The sequence below is a fragment of the Mastomys coucha genome, unplaced genomic scaffold, assembly GCF_008632895.1.
Source record: "Mastomys coucha isolate ucsf_1 unplaced genomic scaffold, UCSF_Mcou_1 pScaffold12, whole genome shotgun sequence".
Taxonomy (NCBI): domain Eukaryota; kingdom Metazoa; phylum Chordata; class Mammalia; order Rodentia; family Muridae; genus Mastomys; species Mastomys coucha.
Window position 1 is genome coordinate 85,340,028 of NW_022196894.1, and position 24,366 is coordinate 85,364,393.

Sequence of the window (24,366 nt, forward strand, 5' to 3'; positions counted from 1 at the left end):
CATAATGAGCTGTGGACAAACATGGCAGACAATATTCTACTTTCATCTGCCAGAATCTATTTCCTTCCTTCCTATCTCTATCCATGGTTACATGAATATCATGATTTCATTTTTCTTTACAGTTAAATGTTGATGGATATCTAAGCTGGTTCATTTCCTTGTTACTGTGAATACAGCTATCATGAGTGCCGAGTTTGCAAGCATGTGTGTAGTAGAACATAGAGACCTTTGAGTATATGCCCAGGAGTGGTACAGTGGGAGATATGGTAGTTCTATGTTTAATTTTTTTGAGACCCCTATGTACTAATTCCTATAATGGCTATACTATGCTATACTCTCAACAGGAGTGAATAAGGTTCCCCATTCCCCCACATCCTTGTCAACATTTATTGTCATCTCTTTTCTTTCTTTGTGGCAGCCATTTGACTGTAGTGAGATGGGATACTGTAGTAGTTTAAACTTGTGTTTATATGTTCATCAGTGTTTTTTACCTGAAGGCTTCAGCCCCTTTGCTGGAAAGGACTAGGCATGTGACTATGCAAAGTGTTCAGATCCTGGAACTCTTTTCTTCATTCATAAAGCGAAGTGCCACACCCTATGACTGCTAAACCTATTGGGTCTATTAGAAATCATTTTATGGGACTTATAATAATTGATATTTGATAATAAAAGTTCCAAGGCTTACTCCATAAGCAAGGCAAAAATCAGTTTCATTATTGTTAGTCACTGATTAAAAAGACCTGGACAGTGAAATGGATGTGGCCATAAAACCCAACCCAGTTTAACACCATTCTCCTTTGGTGCTCATAAAGCATTTATAGCATCTGGATAGCTTCAGACACAGCCAGCTCACTTTTAATGCTACAACTTAGTTCCAAGAACAACATATGTTTATGTTATTTTTTTGTTTGTTTTTTGGCACATGCTTCTATCTTATAAGTACTAAACAGAAAATATGTTATTTAAATCTTTATTTTTTGGAAACATGATTAGATTTTATTCAGGAAGAATAACTATTTAAATTCAAAGGCCAGACAGGAGGCAGTAGTGTGGGCTGTGTAAGACACTGCAGAGACTGATGACCTGAGTTCAATCTCTGAGACCCACAAAATTGAGCAAACCAACTCCCACAAATATCTTGACTGCCAGACATGTGCCATGCTGTGTGGATACAGCCAGAGGGAATGCTAATCTGTAGATCTGAGTGTACTAAACTGGCAGTCAGGCTGAGTGTTGTGGTCCATGTCTTTAATTCTAATATTTGTGAGGTAATGGCAGGAGGATCATGACTTCAAGGAATGGGTTCAGCTACATGCTGAGTTTGAGGCCACCCTGAGCTACATGAAACCCTGTTTCAGAAAACAAAAATGAACAAGTAAATAGGCAAACAAAAAAATAAGGATCAAAGAAGGGACAGAAGAAGCTCTTTGTGGTGAGAATATAGTTCCTTATAATTCGATTAAAGCATTAGAAACTCATGCCATTAGAAACATTGCTTAGTATCTTTTTCCAGTGGAAGTGGCGTTTATTTTTCCCACTATCATCTTGGCATGAGACAGACACTGAGAAGTCTTTGCAAAGTTCTTACCTTGAAGAAGGTCATGGTTGAGCCATCTCTGACTGCTCCATATTCTATCTTGGTTTGTTTGGCCAGATCGTCTGCGGAATCAATGGGGGATTCCATCCTTTCTACTGTCAAGAAGGCAGCCAGGTTGGCAGTGTAGGATGAAATGATGATCAGGGTGAAAAACCACCATATTCCTCCAACTATTCTGGTTGATAGAGCCTTGGGCATCAGCTCCGATCCTGTGACAGCATCATCAGAGTGAGGGTGTTAACCTGAGTTAGCAAGCAGAAGGACACTTACACTGGTCCTTATGCTAAGGGGAAGAGACTCTTCAAAGACTATCTTGAATGAAGATGAAATTAATGTGTTTTCTAGAAGTGGAACAAAATCAAAGTGATCTCTTCTTTAACTCTTTAATTATTACCTCTGCTTATACCACAAGTAGTGAAGGTTGATGGGTGAAAGATGGCTCAAAGTTTAGCCCCAAGATAGACTGTCTAAAATGTATTTAGTTGCTTAAATGTGAAGAGTTTATTCTGAGAATTCTGACCTTATTACTGCCTGATGCATTATTTAGAGGGAAATAAGATATTCTAGGTATTTATATAACAATGAAATGCTTTAAAATGGCAACTTATTTTTATTTAAGGTTAAACAGTGTGAGAAAGTTACAAAAGGTTACAGATCATTTCAGTTATAACATGCAAATTAAAAAATGATTGGGAATTATCAGATAATATGAAATGAAGCTCATAACAAGCTCCTTCATGAATCCTGTTTTGCTTTATGTTACTTTTAACAAGAATATATATTTGTCTTTTTAAAAATCTAGTTTATAGTCTTGTTTGGCTGAAATAGAGTATGTTCTTCAAAAGACATTTTTGATTCTTAAATAAAGAACTGGTTCAAAAACTGGCTGTTTTCCCAGGTGGTGAGATGTTGTGCCTGGTTGGAGTCCTCATGTAACTACCATTCAGGTCAATGTTGCTTTTAAAAGGAAAACATGGAGATATTTAATATGTATTGAAAAAGAAAAGTGTTCTTTCCCCCAAAGAGGCTCTATTGGTCAACAAAACTTTCTGAAAGGAGTCTAGGTCAACTTTGAACTGTGAATGTCTACATCTCAAACAGTGAAGTTAGAAGGGACCAGAAGTAGAAATGACTTCATTTCAGTTGAATTGATCATTTTAGTCAGTCTGTTTGCCTGAAACCAGCTCTTGGTGATATGCTTAGTATTACTTCCATGATCCTGAAATCATACAGAGTTTATACGTCCAGGAAAAGGAGGAGAAGATAGCCCCATTGAGTTTCAGAGATCTGAAAGGTTAGAGTACAGCAGATCAGACATAGGGTTTTGAGGATTCTTTCTTTACACTAACTGGGTGTTTTAAAATTGTATAGGTACTGATGGTGTGAAATGGGAAGAAAAATTAGAATTTGCTAGTCTACAAATGAGTAAGTTTATTCTCAGGTTTAATCTACAAGCAGACACACACATTGTTCACGAAATCAAAACCAACTCAAAGCTGGGGATAAGGAGATGTAGGCTGTCAGAGTATCTGGGATTTGAATACAGAAATATTCTTTTAATATTCTTAGTGTCTCCGTGCTTGGCTCCCTTTGACAAGATAAATGGTTTCACCATCGTTTTTACTCCCTTCTTTTGTTTGTTTGAATTTTGGTGTGTAACATTACAACAAATTTGTAACCATTTCCATTATACTGCCTCCAAGGATTTAGCAGGATAATCTGTTGCTGTTGTTTTTAATCTTGTGGTTTAATAGGATTTATATGCCTATGGGTGTGTGTGCTGAAAGCCCAAGGTTGCCTCGCATCTTTGTGCTTAATTGATCTAGTAGCCTTATGGCCATCTGATATTATTTTAGGTTTTTAGTTAGCTGCCATTAAGATACCGTTTATTTTATAAAATAGCCATGGGAGATAAATATCCCATTAAAGATATATTTTTTTCTGCCTTGTAGGTAGAGACTTTTTTGGTATCGCTTCATCTTTGTGTTATTTTTATTACATTTATGAAAATCTAGCTTTCAACTTCTCTGTATACACACATAATTATGTATTGTATGGCAGTGGAAATGGACTTCCAGATGAATAGCCATTTTACATGCAAACATATATTTGTATTTTTGAACTTTAAAATAAGTATAATTTTAGAAAAATTCTTGAAAGTTTAGGGGAACATGTAGCAACCTAATGAAACTGCATATTAAACTTTCATTAGATGGTACTAGTGAAATTTCTCAATGTTATTTTGTATTATTTAAAAATTTTCCAACAATTCTTAGAGTTTCTTAATTAATTAATTAATTAATTAATTCTTTTCTTTTTTTATTTTTTTCCAGACAGGTTTTCTCTGTATAGCCCTGGCTGTCCTGGAACTCACTCTGTAGACCAGGCTGGCCTCGAACTCAGAAATCCACCTGCCTCTAATTAATTAATTCTTAATGTTATCTGAGGTGCTTCAAAGTGGCCTTCTTCAAAAGAAGATGATTTGTGCATGTTAAGTATCCTAGAGGATGATGTCATGGGAACAGAATAGTGTAGAGTTAAACACCGCTGGAAATACTGAGGATCAGACAATACTTGCTGGAGTCTCTTTAGTGCCTTTTATGGCAGACATGACAGCCAATCCTGATCCAGACTTTGCTCAGGCTCTGTAGAAAAGAGAAAGTCTGATCATCACATTAAAACAGAAATGCAATCAAGGGGTTTCCAATTTAATATAACGACAGGCTCCTGCACACAGGGGAGAGCATGACAGAGGGTGTCTACCTGGTCCAACGCCGTGTACCAAGGGCAGATGACTGACAGTCATAAATGCTGTACTTGGAAATGCTTGTTAAACCTGACAAATGTTAGTCAACTTCTTCCATATAAGCAGAGTCTGGCTGGGGCTGACTGCCATGTATCCAAGGTAGTGGTAACTAACAGACACTGCATCCCACAGTTTGCTGTGGATGCTGGTAAACTCCAAAAATGTGTGAATGAGGTTCCAAAGCTCAACATTAGGCTTGTGACATTAGGTATAAAACTGCGTGGGCCTGCAGCATGCTCAGTAAAACCTGAATAAAATTTGTTTTTATTCAATTGCTGGAGGAGGCAAGTTGTACGGATTGGAGGAGGCCTCCGTAATTCTGAGAGTAACTGCTCATGTGATAAGTACCCTGAAGAATTAAATGTAATTAAATGTGCCTGGAAAAGTAAGGCACAGCTTCTAACAGGGTGTCTTACAGGATCCATAACTCTGTCCTATGCTTTAAATTCATGCAAGTGATTTCTACTAAATCTGGTTGTGTCTACACCCATTTAATGATTCCCCACACCACTATGTATAATTATAAAAAAAGTATTCATTTCTTAAATTATGTAGTATTTTTATAACAAAGACCGACACATATATTTGTATTCTCTCTCTGTCTCTCTCCCTTCCCTCTCTCTATTGGAGTCACATGCTGTAAGCATTTCAAATGATATTATAACATCCTAGTGAAACCCTCAGCTTGGCTTTCAAATCACAATCGTGGTAAATGTATATCCCAGTTGGCTTTTATTTTGCCAATTGATTTTGCAACTTATTGTCAAATGAAAAGATATTCCAAACACAACAGCATCTGTGACTTATGATTGTCTTAAATGAATGCATTTAATCTTGGAAATATTTGGTAGGCCATATGCTTGAAATCAAAGCTGAAGAAAAATCCAAAAAACAAGATGGATTTCTTCCAAAGGTTAAAACCACTTCTCCCTCCTCCATGTCAAAAACCAAAACCTCTGAAATCATAGCACAAGGTAAACTAGATTACATTTCTTTGTTTCAGTTTTATGTCTCCAACCCCTTAGAGTTTACTGTTGTTATGGTTACCAGCTTGTAGGAGATTTTGAAACTTTATTGGACACCTAAGCTGAATTTCAGGAGGGTTTGTCTGAGTGGCAATTCTTGTTAGCACCTGGAGGAATCCAAGTGAATTCAAACTTCCAAAGATTTAAATCCTATTCCATTTAAACCTTTGACTTGTGAAGTTATGGCCGAGAAGGAAAAGGTTGATATGTCTATCCTTGGAAATGCATTCATTCAACAAATGTGTAAGGATTTGTGATGGATAAGCTACACTGATAACTTGACAAGACTTAGAGTCACCTAGGAGACACATAACTTGACATATTTTTGAAGAAGTTTCCAGAAAGGGTTGTTTGAGGAGGGTAGAACCTGAGTGTAAGCAGCACCACTGTATAGGCTGAGGCTGCAGATAATACTAATATTAATGCTAATACTAATACTAAAGGAATACAAAAGCCAGGGGCACAGCATTCAGTGTTCTATTTGCTGCCTGAAGATAACAATGTGCCACTTGCCCCAGTCTCCTATTCCACACTTGATCGGACTGCATTTTTAATTCTACGTCACTACAAACCCTTACTCCCTAAACTGCATCTCTTCAGTTAGTTGATTACGTCAGTGAGAAAATAACAAATACAGGCTTCTTATTCTTCACCACTTGCAGGAAAATTTGAAAGAAGTGCTCTTTTTAGATACATAGCAAGGAAGTCCGTTTAGATTCTACTTCTGTGTTTGTCCTGAGAGCTTCCTATGATTTTATATCCCTGGGTGTTTCTTCCTACCATCTAGCTTCATGGGGGAGTTTACCAGCATGAAAGCCTGTCAGCAGACTATGGGATGCAAGTGATAAAATGGGCAACCTGTGTACCTTGCTGCATGAGAGCTCCAACTCCAAACCAGAAACTATTTAGCAAAGTGAAATTGTTTTCCACCACATCTGAGTCAGGGTTGCACGGGTGGGGGTTATACCACTCGTAGGGTGTGAACCTGTGATAGTTAACAGAAACAGTTTGTAAATATCAGATACATACACAGAGCAGAGTAAAACCCGCCGAGCAATGTAGAAACCCAACAACTGAGTAGGAACAATAGGAGAGAAGACCTTGTGCAGGCACTTCCAGCTCTGGGGGACTAAAAGCAAAAGTTGGTGAGTATTCACTACCAGCTTTCCCCTTCTGGACCAAACCCATTGGCAGGTAGGATCACATTTCTTAGACCTGTGTCTATTGAATTCTCCTGTGTTTTCATTCATTTCCATTTTACTGAGCAACTGGATAATCATAAAGATAGAATTTCTCATCTCAAGATTTGACCCCGGCAGGGGGCAACAAGAGCAGCATGGGATGCATAGGGATTTCACAGTTGAGTTATTACGTTGCTAGACGCTGTGAGGGTCACTTGTTCTTCTGAGACACTTATGGTTCCATGGACAGACATGTATACAGATTCTAGTACTTCACCAATGATCCGGGAATAATAAAACCAAAATCAAAGCCAAATGTGAACAAAATGGGCTGTATTTGGGGGCCGCATATCTCTTGTTTCAAAGACACTATATAGACACTATATAGAAATATAAGCCTTAATCCTTTAATGGAAAGACAAAGTTTAAATTTGGAAGAATCATAGTCCAGGCATATGTGTGTATGTGTGTGTGTGTGTGTGTGTGTACACACCTATACACACATATAATATATATGCATATATATGTATATATGTATATACATGTATATATAGTATATTAGCATTAACTCCAAGGCTTAGAGTAGGAAACTGGAAGCTCATGTTTTCCTTTTGATTTGTTTTTAATTGAATTATTTTCTAAATTATGCCCTGCAGTCTTGTAATCACCAACTCTGGTTAGGTGTGAAATGTTTTATATGACATTGTTATCACTCTACTTGCAAGTGGCCTTGGATAATAAGTTTTTGGAAATACAGTGAATCATTGAGGAAAATATACACCAAGAATTTGATTTGATTTCTTTGCCCTCAGTTTACCTCTTTATAAATTGGGGAAATCTAGATATTTAGAAGTAACTTTTAAAATAATAGTTTGGTGGAACTGATTACAGTTTTAGTCCTTTCTATTTTTCTAAGAATTAGTCTGACTATTGTTATCCAGAGGAGGCACCAGCTGTAGGGGCATTTTAGGGGGCTACCACAGTAAGGTGTGTGTGTGTGTGTGTGTGTGTGTGTGTGTGTGTGTGTGCATGTGTGTTGTATTAAAACATTGCCAGATGTTCATCAAAGTAATCTGTAATAATTTAAAATGCAATAATTCATAGCACTGGAAGCTTTGCCATTTGCTGCTGGGTCTTTTTAAGGCAAAAAGGATTATTAGAGCATTGTTAAAATACCATAACATCGATGAGAACATATGGATGCTCTCTAAGCCATAAGGCTTTAGCAATAAACAATAGCAGGTTGCAGATGCATCAGGGAGAACTGGGCTTAAGGTGAATATATTATCTACAGTGAAAAGCTGGACATGCTGTGAATCATGTACAAGGAACTGGGAAGATAGTTTCTCTTAATGAAAAATGTTCTCTAAAGCCCTGGAAACCTTCTGCAAAGTGTGCAGTGTCTTCTCATGCAGTCTTAAGGGCATTAGGATAGCAGCCTGGTCATTTATCGCCCCATACTATCATCCAAATCTTTCCTGTGGCTTCTCTCAAGCTGCAGGGTACACCACACACGTTGCTGTGAGCTTATGAACATAGCTTTAATTGACGGTGCCATGCCAATACATTTTAATTACTGTTGCAACAGTATAATTAAGTTTTGAATTTATACACTCTCATAACTGTAGTAGTTTGCTGAGTTGAAAGAACGAATACCGGTATTAATGAACCTAATAATTGAAACAACACGCAGAGTAAAGATGCTGTTACTTAAATAATATCATCATCCCTGGTACAATAACTTTAAAATATTAATTGCAATAAATTAGGAGGATTACGCATTCAAGAATAGAGGCTTTTCAAGTAGACCATAAAGCCTGGAAACTACCAGCCCCTGATAGCCTGTTGTTTATTCATTAAATATACACTGATCTGTGAGCATGTGTCCTTGGCATGCTGCTTTTAGTTCCCCTCCAAGTCTAACACTTTAACACTTGTGAGCAATTAACTGGCTTTTCTGTAGAGCAGAGGGAAACAGTCTTAAATGTCAGCACTCGTCTTAGCTCTTCAGGAGGTTGCCAGTTCTTTGTCTCCAGGATTCGGAATGACCTGGGAAGCATGTGAACTGAGAAATATTAAACAATGGTAGGCTATGCTGTAAGACACTGGCTTTTTACATCATAGAAACACATACTTGTTGTATAGGTGCAGATATTTCCCTTTGAGCCTGCTTAACAGAGCCACAATGACACAATGCAGCAAGTCAGCACCAGGAGGTCTAAGGAAAGACCAGTACATGGTCTGCAGGAGTGGTGATCTAAAGTTGCTATCCCAGATGACCCTCAATCAGTCAGTACTGATTGCCTGGAGCATGAGAAAGGACAAGTGTTTAGAATCTATGTGAAAACTTGTATAGATGATGGTAATTTTTCTTGTGCATGGTGGAACTGCCCATAATTCCAGCATTTGGGATGCCCAGACAAAAGGATTGCTTCAGATTTGGGGCTAGTCTGTCTCTACAAGAAGTTAAAGAACAGCCTGGGTTGCATAGAAAGATCTTCCTTATTTCAAAAGAAAACATTGTAACAAAATACATCATAATGATTCTAGAGGATTTATACATGTGAATCTGTTACTTTAGGTTTTGGTTTAGATAATGCAAAGTTTACATTAAATGAAAAGTTGCAAAATATTCCTCACTGTGAAGTTTTCTAATTAAGGGGGACTATTTAGTTCTCATTGTTGATAGATAAAGGTTTCTTTGAAGACAAATCAATTTCAATGGGGAAAGGTCTGTTTGAAATTGTCATCCACTATTGGTTTTGTAACCTTAGAATCTGCTTTCAAGGGATCATTCTTTTCCCTAGATTTTACTTTTTGCTAGATGCCAACTTTAAAAGCTTCATTTTAGGAAGACAAATGTGAGTCACCAAGGTAAGCAAGCCCTGTACGTGGAAGTTTGGCCCAGTTCAGCCTTATGCTTGCCATGAACCCAATTCAATGGAGTTAAATATTTTTAGAGTCAACTGCCAAGTCAAAACATTAACATACACATTTCTCAGCAGTCACCCTTTACTGTCATTGTCTGTGGTTTTCCTTATCTTATTCCATTGATGTTTTAAAACTTTATAGATTTTATTCAGTTCAGCAAATGACTTTTAGGGATATATTTAGTGAGGGTGTTCACTTAAATGCTGGACTGGGCTGTGTTTTTTCACTTTAGGGAAACATAAAAGGATATACTTCACAACACAAATCCCAAAGCTTCTTTAGATCAAGAAATGATTATAAGATTAACTGGTAGCATACACCTTTAATCCCAGCACTTGGGAGGCTGAGACAGACGGATTTCTGAGTTTGAGGCCAGCCTGGTCTAAAGAGTGAGTTCCAGAACAGCCAGGGATACACAGAGAAACTCTGTCTCGAAAACAAACAAACAAACAAAAAAACAAAAGATTAACTGGTTTTCATGTCTATGTTACCAAATTTGAGGGCAAACCACTGGGATGGCAACTAGAATTGTGTTGCATCTCATCTTATTGGTGCAGAGAGACCTACTTCATGGTCTCAGACTATGATGATGGGAAGGAAAGGGACTCAGCACCTGCCGAACTGGATGGGGTTTGATTCTGAGCATGACCCTTAGTGGTCCTTCAGTATAGGATTAGGATAGACTAAAAGGTGTAGATGATATGGCGTTGAGTCTGAAATGCAGACAGTGTGTGACCAAGAGCTTGTAAGGAAATGGACAAAGTGTGGAGATATTCTGAGTGTTACACTTTCTGACATAAGGGTAGCTAAAGTCACAGTTGAGAGGCAGTGCAATAGTCTGTGTCCTTGTGTGGGCTTCTGAACTATGCTCACATATTGGTTTCCTCCTGGTAGCTTTGGCCAACTATGCTAGAGTAAGTAATGGACTTTTTCATTAACATGACCTTATGTGATTCATTTATGAGCACTAATGTTTGAAGAAACCCTGGACTCATGATATGAGAACTCACATTTTTATTGCCCTCTGTCTTTTTCATTGTAGGGCTAGCGAAATGGAATGAGTCAACCCAATGTAACCTATTCCTCATGAGAGGGTACTTCATTACTTTATAGCTATTCCAGGTCAATATATCACCTGGGAGCTGTGACATATCTCCAAAGTCAATAACGGATTAAAAAAGTATTTTCGAGGATTTTTTGTAATTATCCTGAACATGGTCCTTGACTATGATGTGACTGAAAATTCTCTGTGTGTATGTGTGTGTGTGTGTGTGTGTGTGTGTGTGTGTGTGTGTGTAAAGAGAATTTTGACCACTATTTAAAAAACAAAATTTGAGATTTGGCAATAGCATATTTTACAAGATGTTGAGAACATTCAGACGTTAGTCCCTTTGATAGCTTAAATAGCCACATCATCCTCTGAGGTCACTTATTCTGTTTGACTCTGCCTTGCCGATCTTCTGCATGTGTCCTGTTTGGGTTGTTTTCCCAAGCGTTCTTTGTAATTATGCTGGGGAGAAGTTACCAGGCCTTTATCAAAACTGGACAATGGACAATAGCAAAGAGCTACCACAAAGAGATATTTCTCTTACAAATTCCTGGAGAGAAGACAAAATTTCATTAGGGGAAAAATTTACCAACTTTTGTTGAATGGTGAAAAAGATTGAAAACACAAATATGACATAAAAACAGTAAATTTTTAAAATATACTCTATCTAAAGCTATCAAAGTTTTAAGAGGAATAGAAAAATAAAATAGTGATTTCAAATTCAGTATGAAAGGCATTTAGATATGTGTTCTACTGAGAAGAATAAAAAGCCCTGGAAGACTTGTATAAAGTATAATGGTTACATATAGAGGACAGAGTTTAATCTTGAAAGATAAAGCTTAAATGGAAACACTTCTAAAATATCATAAAGCTTTTATAATGGCTTGAGGATGTAGCTAAGCGGGAGAGAGCTTGCTAAGCATACCTAAGGCCCTATACTCCATATCCAGTATAGAAGCAATAAATCAATAATCAATCATTCAACCAATCAATCAACCAATCAATTAAATTTCCACAATTTAATTTATTTTTTAGTGTTACTTCCACAATTTTCTTATTTACTTTCTAATAATTTTAAAGAAGAATCTCACAGAAATTTAAAAGTGTTTTCCCAGGCTTTAAGGGCCTCAGCATCTTTCTTTCCATGTTTTTTTATTTGCTCTAGTGATTCCCAGCTACCTTGTTTTTCTGTACAGCTTATTCAATTATTCCTGAATGAAATATCTTAAAATAATTTCATTATTATTTAAGTAACATTTCACCTATCCCAGTTGATCCATTGCTTTTTTTCTCTCCTTTATTCCATGGAAAAATGGGACAAATAGTAATCTTATGGGAACTGAAGCATGGGAAAAGTTAAATTACTATACAGGACTGTCCTCTTCCTTTAAAAATGCATCTTTATGGATAATTAGCTTTCAGTGCACACAACAGCTTTCCATGGAAGCCCTGAGAAAATGGAACAATGAGCAGAAATAAAATTGCCCCTTTAAACTGTGAATTTTTGAAATCTATGTGTGCCAGACCATTGCCATGAACTCAGTGTTCTTAGACTTACCTTGCAATCACAAAGAGCACACAACTGACTCCCAGGCAGGCAAGTAGCACGTACATCCAAATGTCTGGAGATAGGGGGTTGAGGAAGGAGAAGACGCCCGGGTTGGTTCCATTGGGCTTTCTGTAAAGGATGCTAATGCCCAGGGTCATGAAGGGCTTGGAGAAATCGATGACTTTCTCCCGTACATACGTGATAGTGAGAGGGGCCACTGCCAGGTCAGCTCTCTGTCAAAGCAACCACCAAGTCATCAGCTGCAAGGGACTAGCCTTCTCCTGAGCATCTCTACTTCCTAATCTCAACTACAAGTGCTTTTCATGCAAGAGGCATCTAGCATGAGCTAAACTTATTTGTATTATAGTATTTATTATCAAAGAGAAACCAGAAAGTATGGAAGGCTGGGGGGTGAGGGTCTTTGTAAGGTACATACTCATTCCTGAAGAACTCATACACTGAGAGCATGCACACAAGAGAGATAGACACACAGACAGAGACAGAGCAACACATACAGCAATAGGCAGACAGAGAGACGGAGCAACACACTTAGAGATAGACAGAGAGACAGAGAACAACACGCATACACACACACATACACAGAGAAAGAGAGAGAGAGAGAGGGAGGGAAGAAGGGAGAGAGAGAGAGAGAGAGAGAGAGAGACAGAGAGACAGAGAGACAGAGAGACAGAGAGACAGAGAGAGGAGATTGTCATTCATAAACTAAAATTGCCAGATAATGTCTTTACCAAGCACATATTAGAGAAGGGACAAAGAAACACCTTGGTCTAATATAAGGTGACAAGATGAGATTTTCCTCTAAGTCCCAAATCCCAGGTCCTAGAATCTGGATTTAGTTGGGAACCTCTCAAGCTTACTCATTGGCATAAAGGGTGAATGTACAAATTTTAATCCTCAGCTTTTATTTTCACCCAACCTTCCAAACCCAGTAAACTTCATATTTAGGTTATTTTATTTTCCTTTTAAGAAATGTGTGTGTGTGTGTCTAAAAACATGGAACACCTAAACCCTTTCTTCTGAAATAGAATCAACTATATTTTCCTGCTTTTACTTCTTCCCTTAGAGCATTTTGCAGTCAGGTGTGGTTTTTTTTTTTTTTTTTTTTTTTTTTTTTTTTTTTTTTGCTTACATGGTCGATGAGTTCTTTAACCATCCCATTCCATTCCCCTTTGTCATTCTGAGCTCCATATTTGCCGTCAGGAACCAGTTTAACATCATAAAGGAAACCCAGGATATTTGACAGTTCTTTCAGCAGATCCAGGCAATATCCTTCAAATCTGTCATTTCCGTACAGGGGCTTATCGGATTTCCTGTACATCACGTAGGGCTCCTCCTAAGCGAAACAAACCAGGTATGGAAAGGAAAGTGTTGTGTCAGTGCCTGAAGACATGAAATATTTGAAGTTGATTCTTAGGAGTAGAAAGTATTGAAGTCAGTTGCTTACATTTCCGTTTCTGCTAAACTTGTTACAAAAAACAGTTACAAAAGCCGTCAGAGATTTTTCTTTCTTTCCTGCCTTTTTTGGATGGCAGCTTTTTCCTTCACTGTTGTGGTAGGAGTGAGGATTAGTGAATGGTGTGACAGAGACATAATTATGTTCAAATTTTGAATCTGAGAAGATAGAAAATCTCAGAAGACCCTTGGGTCCCACATCCTCCTTCAGATATGAGCATATCTGAGCTTTAGGAGGAGTCCACTTGCTTTAGGCTTTGGCCTAACACTGTCTATTTATAAAGGAGAAATGAAGACCAGAAAACATAAGTTTTTCATTTTCAAACATCATGTATACTAAATACTCTGTTTTTTCTCCTTCCTTGGGAAAAATGTAATTTGCATTTTACAAGACTTTTCTTTTTAATTCACATGTATATTAACTTTTCACACTGATGAGGTTTTTTAAAAAAAAATCTTTAAAGGTTTTTTTTTTCACTAATTTATTTGTTTATTCACTTTACCTCCTGATCTCAGCCCCCCGTCCTCCCAATCCCATTCTTAACTTTAATCTCAATTGCAGTTGTACTTGCTCTGCATACTGGTTGGCTTTTTCCAAGGCTTCTTCTTTTGTCAGTCATATAGTCTAATTTGAAGTCACCTTGGACCTCAAATATGATAATGCTTCCCTAGATGCTTACATATAAACCCTTACCTTATGAGTAATGGCCACCTTCTTACCACATATCTATACATTTACTAATTCTCCCCCGAGTTTGTTTTGTTTTATGCCATTATAATAATTGCTCTACTGATGAGATGCCCTGTGTGTGTTGGTTCCTCCTCTAGCAAACTGACAGTTGGATCAAGCCAATGCAGTAGAAAGTTATTGCCCAGAGTGGCATATGTATGCTTAATCCTGGCAATGGGGAGGCAGAAGCAAGTTTATCTTTGTGAGTTCGAGGCCAGCCTGGTCTAACTAGGGCAGCCAGGGCAGCCAGTTCTACACAATGAAACTTTGTCAAAAACACAAAGTAAAACAACCCCCCCCCCCAAAAAACCTGTTTCCATAAGTTGGTTGCAGAAAAAGTGATGGCCAGAAGAATGTGCAAATAAAGCTCAGATTTACTTTGGATGAATACGTTTAACAAGGCAACTTAAAAGACAAATAGCTGAGTGCTACATAGTGAATGAAATGAAGCAAAGTGTGCCTTAAAGTGCAGAGTTCATGGTGCCTACTTAAGTTCCCATGGGGGGGAGAGAGAGAGAGAGAGAGAGAGAGAGAGAGAGAGAGAGAGGAAGAAGAAGAAGAAGAAGAAGAAGAAGAAGAAGAAGAAGAAGAAGAAGAAGAAGAAGAAGAAGAAGAAGAAGAAGAAGAAGAAGAAGAGAGAGGAGAAGAGAGAGAGGAGAGGAGAGAGAGAGGAGAGGAAAGAAAGAGAGGAGAGGAGAGAGAGTAGTGGCTGGCTTGTGCACACTGGCTAGCTGGACATAAGATGAGGATTGCAATGGGATACAAGTTTTTTGGTTCAGTTGATGCAAGGGTTCTTTCCAGAGGGATGAGTCAATGGAGAGGAGCCAATGAAAGGAATAATGGAAACCCAGTGCAGTGTTCAGGGACCTGTTATACCTGGGCACTAGGAAGGTCTGGGGTAGAGACAAAGGGGAGGTGGGAGTGTTGCTACAATCCAGGGAAGCTGGAACCTAGGTGGAGGGCAATAGACAGTGCAGGAAATGTACTTATAGAAAGACCTGGACAGAACCATTGATGGGCAGTATAGGGGTCATGGAAAATAACCTCACTGGCCTCCCCTGCTGAATCCCCTTCCCTGGTCTTTTTCTAAAGTCAAACCAACCAGCCGTTCAGCAGGTAGAGAACAAAAGTGGCCCTGGATGGGCAGAGCGAGGGAAGAATGGAGCTAGGATTCTAGAAAGATGAAGTGTCTGAGGAGAGGTTCCAAGTGCTTACATTTCATTCCTTTAAGTTCTTACGAATGTATGCTTTTAGCTCCCCAGTTTAAAAAATAGACATATGCAGAGATCCCTGCCAGGCTGGAAAAGACAGCGAAAGGATCCCTTTAGGTCTAGTGTGGGAGTGTGGATAAAAGGACAGAGCTTGACAGCTTACCAGAATAGTGGTTACAATGAGTGTTCGGTTAGCCAGCGAATCCGTGATATTGTTGGACCTGTCTCTGTTGCCATCCGTCATGTTCAGCCCACTGTTGGAGTTCCAGATCCCAATCTGCACAGAACACAAGACGTCAGAGGCTGCCTGTTGCTTGCAACAGCACTTTGGTTAAACAGAGGGCCCGCTATACCAGGAATGGGACCAATGCTTACAACTTGGGACACAAGTGCCTCACGGTGGAGACTACTTGATAGAGGAGCGTTATACCATAGAATGATGTGGGTGTAGAAGCTTAAATCTGAGCTAATTAAGGCAGGTGCAGGAGGCATTTTACTTTATTTTTAAATTAATCAATTAATAATAATATCTATCATTATTATTATTATCATTATTATTTTGATACAGGGGTTCTCTGTGAAGCCCTGACCAGAGCTGGCTTTGAAGACCAGGCTGGCCTTGAACTCAGAGACATCTACCTGCCTCTGCCTCCCAAGTGCTGGGATTAAAGCTTGGAATGTTTCCTTTTAATTATTAAGCTCAGTGCTGTTTTCTAAAAGTAAATATTCGGAGTAAGTGATCATGAGAATTTCCCTCTGCAGTATGTTTGTTGAGCACCTATTTCCATATGTCAAGTACAGTTGTGGGCATTGGAGGACACAGTACACAGCAGCAGACAAACACTTGTACCCTCGTTACATTCTGCTGGCATCAAACATCACACCACCAAAGAGTCAACACCAGGTCCTTTAAAATGTGTCATTGCTGGGATGGAAAGGGTGGGGTGGGTGTTGGAGGGGCTTGGGACTAGAAAAGGAAAGACATGGGAGAAACAACAGAGATGAGGGCTTTGCAAAGTTCAGGACCCATCTTCACTGAGGAACGGATGCTGAGAAAAGGGTCCCTCTTATGTATTTCAGTAGGACCCAGTGCACACCTCTGCCCAAACCCTATGTCTTTTGTAATTGTTCATTGACTATATATATCAGAGTGATTGTCAGTATTCAGTAGACTCCATTACCCTTAAAAAAAGATGGTCTTTGATTTCTCCAGTGGCCTGGTCACTACTAATGTGGTTGGCCTTATTAAATACATGTTGATTATTCCTGATGCCCCAAATAAAAGATGTGTAGAATCACCTGACCTAAGTAGATGTATCAGAGTCAAGACAGAGGTGCTGAATATTGATGCATGCAAAGTTTTGCACATATTTATGACATTAAATCTGAAATGATTTAGGGAGAGATAAGGAGCCATTGGGAGAGGAAGACAAGACAATGGGAGATGTGAACAAAGTATACTTGTATACATGTATGAAAACGTTACAATGAGGCCCATTGTTTTATATGCATCAAAGAATTAATACAAAATTGAGTTGCCAATTCTTTAACCAGTATATGCAATGTAATTAAATTTATATCTAGGCTTGAGTCCCACCCTTAGAGATCTTACCTTGCAAATGAAAATATCTTAAAATTAAAAATAAAATCAAGACTCTTCTGTTCTCGAGAAATTCTGCTAAGGGATACTAAACTGATAAATTGATTTGTTTAGCTTCTGGGAAGACCCAGGAAAGGTCTTTGAAAACTGAACTATTCCACCCAACCCTGTACTAATTCACTGCCAGACTCTGGATAAGGAATGTGTTTCAAAGTCAGATGGAAATAGGCAGGCAGTGGCTGTGTGACCTTAAACAGACTGTAACTGTTCCGAGCTTCCTCTCTATACTGAAGGGATGCTGAAAAGATCAAATGAGATGGCAGAGGCAGAAGTGCTTGTGTATGTTAAGAGATGCAAGAATAATCATGCAAGACATGTAAGTGACTTTCACAGAAGTCTCTTTAAGCTCACCATGGGGAATAATATGGAACTGCTAGTGATTTTTTAAAATTCAGAAACCTTAAAGGAAATGCACTATGAAAATCAGGGACAGGTATGACTCTAGTAGACAAGTTTACATGTTTAGGGGAGATCTGTGCTTGATACCTAAATCCTTTTGTTTATATCTTATATATGACTTAGCAGTTTACTGGCTGTGTGACCTTGGACAGTGGATGGAGCCTTCCGTACCTCAGTTTGATCACCAGTAAAGTGGAGAAGAAAGTGCTTCTAAAATTACTTTTAAACATTCATTTTTATTTGTGTGTCCATGTGTCTCTATGAAGGTATGCAGTGTGGGGGTAAGGGTGCCTTCTGGGACCAGAAGAGGGAGTCGGATTCCCTTCAAGCTGGGGTGCGAGGCAGTCATGAGCATCTTGATGTGGGTGTTGGGGGTTGGAGAATTCTAGAAGACCAGCAAGGGCTCAGAAATCACTGAGACATCTCTCTAGCCCAAAAGTACCTTTAAAAAAAAACAATTAAAAATTTTAACCTATGTGTACATGATAGGTCCTACCTACCTTTGTTTGCTTTGACTGACTCCCTAACCCCAGCAACGTTAGCTTGGCAGGTATCTTCTTAGAGATATACATTCTTTGAGGAATTTCTAAGAACTATGGTGCATTCACACATCTGTATAAACTATGCCTCTCCTCCATACTAATCAGGGTTAATTTGTTGGGGAAATGAAGAGATAAATGGAGGGAACAGAGCACCAGGTGTAGCAACTGCTTTCAGAGAGGATACTAGAAGGAAGATGGGATCTGGGCTAGCACCCTTGGGAACCCTTCTGAACTTTCAGGGCTTCTTGTGATGTGGTGTTTAGTCACTATGTTGATGAGAGAGCCTCTGTTTCCCTCTGTGAGTCATACACTTGGGAAGTTGGACATATTCTTTCCAACCTTCCATCCTCCAATGCTTTTTTTGAGGCAGAACTCTGGCTTCTAGGAAACACACACCAAAATTCAACATGTTGGTCCATTTGTTCTTATCCAAAGCTCTACTCTAGGTTGTATTGTGTGGGAAGACTATGTGTAAGGTGGGCCCTGGGCATAATTTCAATGAAACATTGACATATAATGTATATCAAGTATGAGAGAATGTGCTTGTGATCTTAGGCATTTTTAAAGCAGGATGTATTTTTTTTTTAATATTTAGTATGTATTTATTTATTATAAGTACACTGTAGCTGTCTTCAGACACACCAGAAGAGGGCGTCAGATCTCATTACAGGTCGTTGTGAGCCACCATGTGGTTGCTGGGATTTGAACTCATGACCTTCGGAAGAGCAATCGGTGCTCTTACCCGCTGAGCCATCTCACCAGCCCCAAGCAGGATGTATTTTTAACTCTTACTCTCATTAATGTTAAATATGCATTTAAATATTTTTCATCTTTAAAAACGGTATTATTGAATGCTGTTGTAACATTCTTCTCTAAAGTAAGGCTTTAGACTGCAGACAAATGCCCTCCCCCCCTGCTTTGCCCCTATCTCTTCGTCTTCCCATCAGAAATAGAGTGGTAAGCAAGGTGCAGAGAGACCATTGCCACTGTCCTGTGGTCGGATACCCCTCAAAGTCCTGAGAGCACAGATCTTCCTCTGTAGGACAAGGCAGAGGAGATGATTTTCCTGTCAGGTTTCCTACGGAAGTCATTACAATAAGAATGAAAACAAAGCCAGTAGGCAAGTCAAGGAAAGGCCAGGCTTCTGCCTCGGCTTTGGTTAGTTCTTAATTGAAATAAATGGGCATGTTGTCAGCAAGCCAGTGTCTCTGATGAGGTGGGACTCTGTGATGCGCTGATGCGTGCCTGCTGGACAGAGCTGCGCAGTTAACCACATGCCCAGATGTTGGCTTTATGGTCTTGCTCTGTAACCAGGGAGGGGTGACTCCAAGAGGCAGAACATCAATTTTCAGACTGTGAAGCAAAAGCCTTCTTTCCTTGTCCAAATTGTCAGGAAGAAGTAGCCATTTGGTATCTGGGAAGTATTTATGAATGAATGTCTAGAGACTATTGTTCAGACTTTTAAAAAGTGACAAAATAGGCCATTTAAGAGAGAGCCATTAGGATCTATTCTCCAAACCTAGAGTCACAGGAACATGGAATCTAAAATGGCTGAGTGCATACAACCAGTAATTTATGGGGAATAAAGTAATGGGATTTCTGTTTCCTGTACCTTTAGCCTCCTTAGGCTCAAGGCTGGGGTTATCTGATGAAGATTACCCCCTCTCTCTCCTGGAATGAATGCCAGGAGTGCTATCTGCTGGTTTAAATGAAGTTCTGGTGCCGAGGAGAGGTTCGAGCTGTGACCATGCTGGAGCAAACTCTTAAAGACAGAACCTTCTTGGGGAAGTGTATAAGATTGGGTTTGAGTGGGTCCCTGGGAGAGAGCCTCATTCCTGAGCATCGTAGGTGAACCACAGCCTATTCAGCTGATGATGTGAGCAATGACAGCTTAGCAGAGAGGATGAGATTGAGAGGCATGGATTAGTGAGGCCCAGATGTTATGTCGTCAGGATGAGGATGTGCATGCTACAGAGTAGTGCTGCCTGGATGGCTGCTCCTTTCCCTTGAGGCTAATTTCAGAGCCTGGACTCTATGCTCTAAAGTATTTAGTTTGAATTAATTCAGCATTGCATAATATGCTGGGAGTATCAAGCTCAAATAACAAGCTGCTTTCCAAGTGGCAGGTAAGTGAGGAAACTTGTTCCCCTCTGGTTCATCAATAAAACAGCATATGTATGTAGATGTGTGTATATATATATTAAAAGAAGTATATATATTAAATACACACACATATATGATATTAAATACATATACATCTATCTATCTATATATGTATATATTTTTTTTGTTTTTTGTTTTTTTGTTTTTTTGTTTTTTGGTTTTTTTTTTGTTTTGTTTTGTTTTTCAAGACAGGGTCTCTCTGTGTAGCCCTGGCTGTCCTGGAACTCATTCAGTAGACCAAGCTGGCCTCAAACTCAGAAATCCACCTGCCTCTGCCTCCCAAGCATTGGATTAAAGGCGTGCGCCACCACCGCCCAGCTGTATTTAATATATATTAAAAGAAGGATATTTCTGAGCTACTCTCTTGAGTTCTTTTAAGGGAATGATGAAATTAATTTTTGGCCACTTGTAGAAACTGTTTATAATTTTGGTGACTCAGCCAGTCATTTGAAAGGCAGAAATGAGCCTGACAAACCATTCAAGCTGAACAGCCTGAAGCAATCTAAAGTCCACCCATCAACCAAAAGAAATCTTAGCAACTGGTTTTAAGTGGAGTGAGAAAGAAAAAGAGAGAGACAGAGAGGTGGGAGCGAGGAGAAAGGCTGGCGGCAGTGCGACAGACATTTGCCTGTCACTGGGACACTTTCCTCATGCAAGTCTTTCTGGTGTCAACCATCTGCTTATGTAAATCTATGCATAGTCACTGGCAACATGATCCTGTGCAATAAGCTATGAAATAGTGGGTGCTAAAATTTATAAGATAATCTCATTTCCCTAAAAAGTTTTCCATTGATTTGTCCTCTGGAAAGTAGTTCTAGAATAAATGTCAAGACAGTATGCTCTGATAAAGCAGAGACAGCTCGTGAGCAAGGGGAGTTTCTGGGAATGGCCCATACTTCACAGTTGGGTGACATTGAGGAAAGTGTCCTTGCCTTCAGAGGCCTGAGACTATCTGACACATCTGACGGATCAAACCTGTTGTTTTCATTCCCCTTAGGGGAAATATTTAGTGGTTTGAGAAGATCTATAAATGGGCCACCATCTGTGTTTGTCACTATTACAACCTCACAGTCTCCACAGACACTGATCATGTCCAGTAGAAAAGCTAATATAGGGGGAATTAGATATTTACCCACCCACCACTATTTAGCCCATTGAATGTGTCTATACACTCTGTCTCCCTGCCCCCTCCCTTCTGTGGCATCTCCCCCTAATCTGCATGCAGCTGGTAAGGCCCTGGCCTGGTAGGACTGGCACAGGGCAACCACCCCGCCCCAAATGTCCTGCTGTTGTTTTCGGGGTACAAACCTTCTTCCACACTTTATACAAGTGCTTAGACACTTCACCAGAGGCCTGGGGTTTCAGAGGGAAAAATAAAACACACTTAATTAAAATGCAGCAGGGAGCCGTGACGTATATAGTCTGCGTGACAGTCCCTACCTCTCGTTTGGGATTTTGCATTTTAATTCATATAAAGACCAACAATAGGTATAACAAGGAAATAAAAGGGCAGGCTGGGTGTCACAGAAGTTACGTGCTCCTTTTACACAGCATAAATTAAATGAAGGCACTTCTGAATGTTCACAGGTATGCTGCAGCGGTGGGGGTATTCACCATGCGGTAAGAGAACTGTTAAAAGAATTCATGGTTAAGTCAGTCATTCATCACACACATACATACACACACTTCCTAAGCTGTACAGAGAAACATGCTGGACATTGTATCTCTGATTATGAGTTTGCAGAAAGCAGAAGGCTGGGTGCAAAGGATGGATGGACTTTTGGTAATGGTTCGCCTGTGAGCCCCCAGAAGCAGGCATGGGAAGTGTGGGCATGTCTTCCCTTGGATCCCGAGGGACATGTTAGCCTTCCCCACTGCCTTCAAGACTCAACCAGCAAGCTCAGGAACACAGAGGCCAAGTCACCTGAAGAAAAAAGGTGTTGCAAAGGTTGAAGAGATAAGAGACAAATAGAAAATACTTTCATTTATGTTGATTTTGCTTTTGAAGGGAAAACAGCAATTCAATGTGCGTAATGTTGATATGCATATAAATAGCCGTGGTGAGACCACAGTAGTTCTATCTAGTTTATGACCCATCTGAGCCAAGGAAAGGCATTTCCTTAGCAGCTTTACTTTGTCCATTCTACAAACTCAGAGGAGCCAAAAAGGCAAAAAGGAGTGGGCCTAGAGAAGCAGACCCACTCTCTTAACTAACCATAAGTTTTTAGGTTAGAATAAACATTCTTGTTCCCTCTGGCTCAAGTCCCATATGCAATTATGGAGGCAGGCAGCTGTTTTGTGCTCTGTTAGCCCAGCAGAGGGATCCAGCAGAGTGACATTCGAAGCAGGGAGAAGGAGAGCAAGCAGCAGTTTTTGAAGTAGGAAACCCACATACATGTGTACTCTCAAAGCTGTGAACTGATTGTTTCTCTTAAACATCAACACCTGTGATCGCCTTTGACCTCTACATTAATTGATCTTCTTTTGAATTAACAGGTGTTTAGGGATAGGGGATGCAGGAAGAGGGCAGTTACGGGGAGAAAAATGTGTCCCAGTAAACAGAAAGAATGAAACATATAAGGAAATGCTACCTGGCATTAAAAATAAAAACAACCATTTGAAATTAAGCAAAAAATTAGCTGTTTCAAAGTACTCTTTTATATTAAGTACCACATTTTGTGAGGTAGTCTCTTGTCTTATGAAAATGTATTGATCTATGAAGTTCTGATGCCCAGGTAATTTCTTGGACCTTCCCAATCTCAAGATCCTGAAGGCAGATTCTCCAATTATAATGCTGATTGTGACCTCAAAAATGTATTGAGCAGCAAAATTCCTTTATCATTACCTAACAGTTTGCATTCGTGTTAATCTAAGTAATAGCTAAAATAAAATTTCAAGCTTTGAAATGGAGACTTCCAACTAAAATAATCCTAAAGTGAGAATCCAGCATTAAAATTAAAATTTTTAGCATTTGTCCTAAATTAAGGATGCCATGTTAATTTGTTCCTCTTCTATACTATTTTATTCCATCCCTCTGTTGCCAATCTCAAAATAGAGTTCAGCTAAAATGAATTTCTGAGTAACCCTTGGGTGCCTTGCCATAGATAAACCAGCTGCAAATTCTACAGTTCCAAATCTAAACTCAACTTTGTAAAATCTTCATGAGGTGGGCCTCACCATGCTGGTGCTTAAGGTTATGTAGAAAACAATGCAGAGTGGTTTTATAGACCAAGCACTGATAAACATTAGTTAGTGCTGTTAATTCCACATTATAATTCGACCATCTATCCCATCTGTGCCTACCGTCAAGTTGGGAGAGAAGGAGCCAGGATGCTGGATGTTAAGGGAAGTGCTAGAAAGTCACTTTGTCATTCTCCAATGGCCTGTGCCATTTCATTGAAATGCATGAACAATGCCCTTTTATGAGTGCATTGGTTAATTTATTCATCATCCAAGAAGTTACCTTTTCAGTTCCTTCCTCTTTGAGACTGATAATGTCCAGGTCAAAATCCTTTCTCAAGCCATCCGTCTTATTGAAGGTGATCCGCCCAGTCAAGCCATCCCACCGTGCCTGAGGACAGTTAAGAGTGGAGTGTTATTGCCTAGCACTTACCAAGATCCCAAGCCCATAAGCAGTGTAATGCCTCCGATCCATCCCAGTGTCTGGTTACCCAGCTGCATCATGAATTCTGAACCATTGCCTTGGATCACTGAGTTGAAAGTTGAGCACTTCACTGTTTTATTAGTTCTCATTTATAGTCTCAACCTTAATGTTTAACACAGCCCATCCTGCAATGGTGGCAGTCTAAATGGGCAGGAAGCCAAGAGTTGCTATAAAATCATCTGTTTATTGAGTAAAAAAAAAAGTCCAAGTGGTCATAGCATTCTGTTGTCCAAGGTCAGTTTAAACCCGCATCAAACTGCTGCCGAAGGGAAGGGCCTCTTTCTTCCTCTGTGAAAAAGATATGGGCAAATGATGCAACGGATGTTACTGAATTTGCAGGGTATTTATACCTCTTAATATTTAGGAATCTTAGTTTCTTATGGTTGC

At 39.4% G+C, this 24,366-nt stretch overlaps 1 protein-coding gene across 8 annotated transcripts in view; it reads right to left on the reverse strand.

Annotated features, from left to right (window-relative positions):
- Window positions 1-24,366, reverse strand: part of Grik1 (glutamate ionotropic receptor kainate type subunit 1) — a 402,690-nt gene that overhangs the window by 37,625 nt on the left and 340,699 nt on the right. For 4 of the 8 annotated variants that reach the window (XM_031364332.1, XM_031364331.1, XM_031364338.1 and 1 more), the window contains exons 8-13: window positions 23,779-23,886; window positions 15,715-15,828; window positions 13,288-13,491; window positions 12,147-12,370; window positions 6,295-6,413; window positions 1,589-1,806 (exon numbers count right to left, since the gene is read on the reverse strand). In XM_031364332.1, the coding sequence (XP_031220192.1) occupies window positions 1,589-1,806; window positions 6,295-6,413; window positions 12,147-12,370; window positions 13,288-13,491; window positions 15,715-15,828; window positions 23,779-23,886 (987 nt within the window). Of the gene's footprint in view, window positions 1-1,588; window positions 1,807-6,294; window positions 6,414-10,682; window positions 11,139-12,146; window positions 12,371-13,287; window positions 13,492-15,714; window positions 15,829-21,623; window positions 21,669-23,778; window positions 23,887-24,366 lie in introns of those variants that run through there. The other 4 variants (XM_031364336.1, XM_031364335.1, XM_031364337.1 and 1 more) reach the window with 2 other exon arrangements.